This window comes from Rhinopithecus bieti, unplaced genomic scaffold (assembly GCF_001698545.2).
Source record: "Rhinopithecus bieti isolate Rb0 unplaced genomic scaffold, ASM169854v2 scaffold_63, whole genome shotgun sequence".
In the NCBI taxonomy this organism is placed as follows: Eukaryota; Metazoa; Chordata; class Mammalia; order Primates; family Cercopithecidae; genus Rhinopithecus; species Rhinopithecus bieti.
Genome location: NW_016802972.1, coordinates 946631 through 951630, shown reverse-complemented (window position 1 = coordinate 951630; position 5000 = coordinate 946631). Strand labels below are relative to the sequence as shown.

Below are 5000 nucleotides of genomic sequence, written 5' to 3'. Positions count from 1 at the left end.
AGGCCCCGGCCCCTCCCGTGGCTCAGCCTCCCCCCTCATCATCCTCTTCGTCCTCCTCCTCCTCATCTGCCTCCTCCTCGTCCGCGCAGCTCACCCACCGGCCCCCAACGCCCTCACTGCCCCTGCCTCTGTCTACCCACAGCTTTCCCCCTCCCGGGCTGCGGCCCCCCCCACCACCCCACCACCCCTCCTTGTTCTCCCCTGGCCCCACCCTGCCCCCACCCCCACCCCTGCTGCAGGTGCCAGGGCACCCTGGGGCCTCAGCCGCTAACGCCCTTTCTGGTGAGTTTGGGGTCCTGGCCGGGGGGGTGGGGGGGCCATGGCCCCGGGCTCGGGCCCAGTTGGCTTTGGGGCACCTGGGCCTCAGCAGACAGCAGGGCTTGAGGAGGGAGTGGCTCGAGGCCAGAGGGAAGGCAGTCACCTGGGCCCAAGGAGGCTGATGTGGCGACAGCATTCTCCTTCTCCCGTCCCCTCCCACAGAGCAGGACCTGATCGGCCAGGACCTGAACTCTCGCTACCTGAATGCCCAGGGTGGCCCTGAGGTGGTGGGGGCAGGGGGCTCGGCCCGGCCCCTGGCCTTCCAGTTCCACCAGCACAACCACCAGCACCAGCACACCCACCAGCACACCCACCAGCACTTCACCCCTTATCCCCCGGGCCTGCTGCCACCCCATGGCCCCCACATGGTGAGCTCCTCATTGGGCCGGTGATGAGGCTCGGAGGCCTCAGGGGAGGGCATGGCTTCCGGGGGAAGGCCCGGGTCCCTGGCTGGCAGCTTACTCTTCCCTTCTCTCCCCTAGTTTGAGAAATATCCAGGAAAGATGGAAGGCCTTTTCCGACATAATGTGAGTGTGCGTGTGTGTGTGGGGTGTGTGGTGTGGGCGTGGATGCATCCATGCGTGTGACCCTGACTGCTGGGGTCCAGTCTTCAGTACAAAAGCAAGAGCCTTGAGCCTGGGAGAGCTCCCTGGGGGGCTTTACGGTGGAGGCCCGTGGACTGACGGGCAGACTGGACTTGGGCTGTCCCTCCACCCCGACCTGGACTAGTCCCCTTCTCTCCACAGCCGTACACGGCCTTCCCTCCCGCAGTGCCCGGGCTGCCTCCGGGCCTCCCGCCGGCCGTCTCCTTTGGCTCCCTGCAGGGGGCCTTCCAGCCCAAGGTGAGCTCCCAATCCAGACACCACCACTGCCTCCCATCTTGACATACCCAGACACGCCACGTGCGAGCACCCTCCTCCCATTCCCCAAAGCCGTGCCCATCCTCCTGCCCTGCCCAGGTTTCTCCAAAGCCATGATCCCTCCCTGCCCCGTGTCCCAGCTTGGTTCTAGACCCCTTTGTGCTCGGTGCCAGCTCTCCTCTCTGATCCCTCCACTCCCCTTTCCCAGAGCACGAACCCTGAGCTGCCACCACGACTGGGGCCGGTGCCGAGCGGGCTCTCCCAGAAGGGGACACAGGTGAGGGGGCCAGGGCAGGTCCTGGGGGAGCTGGAAGGTGTGTTGCGGGGAGAACAGAACTGACTTGAGGAGAGTGAACTACTGATTCCTCCCTTGAATTCACAATCAGGGGTGTTCCCGGGTGTCTAATAGAGGGAATTTCTGTAAATAACTGGCTTTCCCAGGCATGAGGAATGAAAGTTTCATGAGCTTGTTCCAGGAATAAGATGATTAGGATAGTGGTTTTTGTAGTGGTTTTCAAACTTTTTAATAAAGTCACAAAACACTTTTTTTCCAAATGACATCATACCAGGAAGCCCTGTTCGGAAAACAAAAGATAAGCTGCCCCTTGGTGAAGTGAGGAGAGCCAGAGCCTCCCTCCCTCCCCTTAGCACTTGCAGCAGCGTAGACCCCAGAGCTGCAAGAGCATTGTGAAACGCACAGGACCAGTTTCCTACAGGAAAGACTAGGCCAGAAGTTTTCCAACTTCCTTCAAAGGCATTTTTCCTAAAGAAATCTTAAACAGACCGCTATACTCTAAAGTTGGTAATAGGATAGCTTCTCTGAGAAACCTGTCCTGCCTGCCCCTCACCACCCGCAGCCTCCCAGCAGGGCACCTCCCTGGGGCTTGGTTCAGAAACCTTGTGCTGGAGGAGAGATGCCTAGAGTGGGAGAGATGGGGAAAGGAGTTTGGGCCTGAGCAGGAAGGGTTTGAGGGAGTCCCAGTGTCTCAGGCATGTGGGGGGTGAGTGAATGCTATGGAGATGTGAGGCACCTGGCCCAGGACTCAGGTCTGAGTCGCCTCCCATCTCTCCTTTGCCATCCCCAGATCCCCGACCATTTCCGGCAACCTTTGAGGGTGAGTTGTGTGAGGACCTCAGGCTGCATGAGGCTGGGGGCCGGTGTTAGGGTGTTTGGCTAAGGGGGGTCTTGCTTGGGAATAAGTGAGAAGCCCAAAACATGGAGGCAGCCAGATGTGGAACAGCAGAGAGTGAGGGCTTTCAAGTCGCAGACCTGGGCTCAGATGGAACTGGCCATGGGACCTTGGGCAAGGCAGTTGATCTCTCTGAGCCTCAGTTTCCTAGGCTGTAAAATGAACCTAGTCATCCCTTGGTTGTAGGAATGATGAGTAGGGATATTTTGTGGCGAGGCTGGGCCCAGAGCTAGGCCTGGAGTGGATGATGAGTGAACGTTCTTTCCTTCCCTTTCCCTTTGGTCATCCTTCTGGGGCGGCAGAAACCAGGGAAGTGGTGTGCCATGCACGTGCGTGTGGCTTACATGATCCTGAGACACCAGGAGAAAATGAAGGTACTGGGGCCGGAGGGCTGGGGAGAGTGGGTCTCAGAGTCAGGGGAGGACTGAGCTCTGGGCACTGGCCCTCAACAGAGCTCAGTAGAATCTTGGCCAGAAACATTTTCTTCTGTCCTCCATCACTGCTGAACAGTTCCATGGCTGGCACCTTAGTTCTCTGGCTCCTTAGCGGGCTGCTCAGAGAAGGCTCCAAGAGAGGCAGAAGATAGGCATCCAAGCCCCATCTGGGTGCCAGCCAGCCTTTGGAGGGGAACCACACGTGGGAGAGCAAGAGGGGGACCAGACCGGCTCCTCATGTACTGCCCCCCTCTCCCTGTGTCCCACACAGGGTGACTCCCACAAGCTTGACTTTCGGAACGACCTCCTGCCCTGCCTTCCGGGGCCCTATGGGGCCCTGCCCCCTGGGCAGGAGCTCTCCCACCCGGCCTCCCTCTTCACTGCGACTGGTGAGTCTGGCCAGCCCCCTTGGGCCTGAGGTTCCCCGTCTATAGCCCAAGGCCCCAGCTTGTGCCCACTCAGCCTCATCAGAATCTCCCACCTCTCTGCCCCAGGTGCCGTCCACGCTGCAGCCAACCCTTTCACGGCAGCTCCCGGGGCCCACGGACCCTTCCTGAGCCCCAGCACCCACATTGGTAAGAGCCAAGGGCGTGTTGGGCAACCTAGGCCTTGTCCCTGACTTCCAGGAGATGGAAATCAGACCCAGCAGGTAGCTGGAATGCGGGATAGACCTGGTTCCACTTGCTTAGTGACCTTCGGCAGGTTACTCTACCCCCTCTGAGCCTTGATTTCCTCATCTGTAAAATGAGTAGGAAAGAGCAGGGTGACTTCAATCTCTGCCAGCTGGAGCCCTGTCTTCCAGTAGCCAGTGGCAGGGGCAGTACACCACCTGGGAGGGGAAGGTGGGGAGGCAGTGCCGGCCCAGGGGAGAACATGGCCACTGACTCCTAGGATCTTGGCGGGCTTCTTGGGGAGGTTTCACCTGGGTTTGGGTAGACAAGGAGGAGTTGAGCTTGGTGGCTTGGAGAAGGGTGTTCCTGGCTGGGGACATGGTGACATTCCAGTGGCAGGATAGGTTAGTTGTTTTGTCTGACTGTGTGACGCATGCATGAAGTTAGGGTCAGGTTGGGAAGGGCCCTGCATGTTAGGTTGGGGGGAAGCCAAAAAGGTCTTCAGGCGAGTGGCTTGCTGCAGAGCGGAGATCTGCTGCGATGGGTCCAGGCGGCTGGTGTTGGGGAGTGGGGGAGAAGAGCGTGACTTCATGTCAAGGAAGCCCTGGGTTGGTACCGCTCCCTGGCTAGATGACCCCTGGCAAGTCATTTCACCTCTCTGAGCCTGTTTCATCATCTTCAAGTGGGCATGATCCTAACCACCTCTTGGGCTTTTTGTGAAGTTAACCAACAGGGTGCTTGTCAAAGCTCAATACCTTCCTGGCCCAAGGAAGTGCTCAGCACACGGCTGCTGAAAGCAGGCAGCTGAGGACTCCAGGCACCGGTCCTGCCTCTGCCCAGCCAGGCCTGGTGCCTGCTCAGCACCGGCTGCCCAGTGCTCTGACCACCCCCCTTTCCTCCCACAGATCCCTTTGGGCGTCCCACAAGCTTCGCCTCCTTGGCTGCCCTCTCCAACGGGGCCTTTGGAGGCCTGGGCAGCCCCACATTCAGTGAGTGTGGGTGCGGTGGGGTTGGGGGACTGCGGCTGTGGGGTGACAGCTCAGGCCGGGGTCTGGGAGGAGGCCTGAATGGGGCCTCCCACTCCTGGCCCCTGTCACTCTCTGCTTCACCCTCTGCCCAGACTCCGGCGCCGTCTTTGCCCAGAAAGAAAGCCCAGGGGCCCCACCAGCTTTCGCCTCCCCGCCGGACCCATGGGGCCGCCTGCACCGCAGTCCTCTGGCCTTTCCTGCCTGGGTCCGGCCCCCTGAGGCCGCCCGGACTCCAGGCTCAGACAAGGAGCGGCCTGTGGAGCGGAGGGAGCCCTCCATTACCAAGGAGGAGAAGGACAGGTGTGCCTCCCACCCACCCTGCCCCTGCCCCTGCCCCACTCTCAGCCTCTGCTGCCCCTGGAGAACTTCATTCTCTCCCCACGCCTGCCCTCCAGGGACCTCCCCTTCTCACGGCCCCAGCTCCGAGTTTCTCCTGCTACTCCCAAGGCCCGGGCTGGCGAGGAGGGGCCTCGGCCAACCAAGGAATCCGTGCGGGTAAAGGAAGAGCGGAAGGAGGAGGCTGCTGCTGCTGCCGCCGCCGCCGCCGCCGCCTCCTCCT

The 5000-nt window shown here is 60.8% G+C and overlaps 1 protein-coding gene across 1 annotated transcript in view; it reads left to right on the top strand.

Annotated features, from left to right (window-relative positions):
• FBRS (fibrosin) overlaps positions 1–5000 on the top strand; it is a gene marked incomplete at its 5' end in the record, with an annotated part of 12033 nt that overhangs the window by 4920 nt on the left and 2113 nt on the right. The window contains 12 exon segments of the mRNA XM_017867616.1: positions 67–282; positions 481–686; positions 801–845; positions 1065–1160; positions 1387–1455; positions 2264–2293; positions 2671–2742; positions 3074–3191; positions 3297–3377; positions 4319–4402; positions 4534–4741; positions 4837–4993. Of these exon segments, the coding sequence (XP_017723105.1) occupies positions 67–282; positions 481–686; positions 801–845; positions 1065–1160; positions 1387–1455; positions 2264–2293; positions 2671–2742; positions 3074–3191; positions 3297–3377; positions 4319–4402; positions 4534–4741; positions 4837–4993 (1382 nt within the window).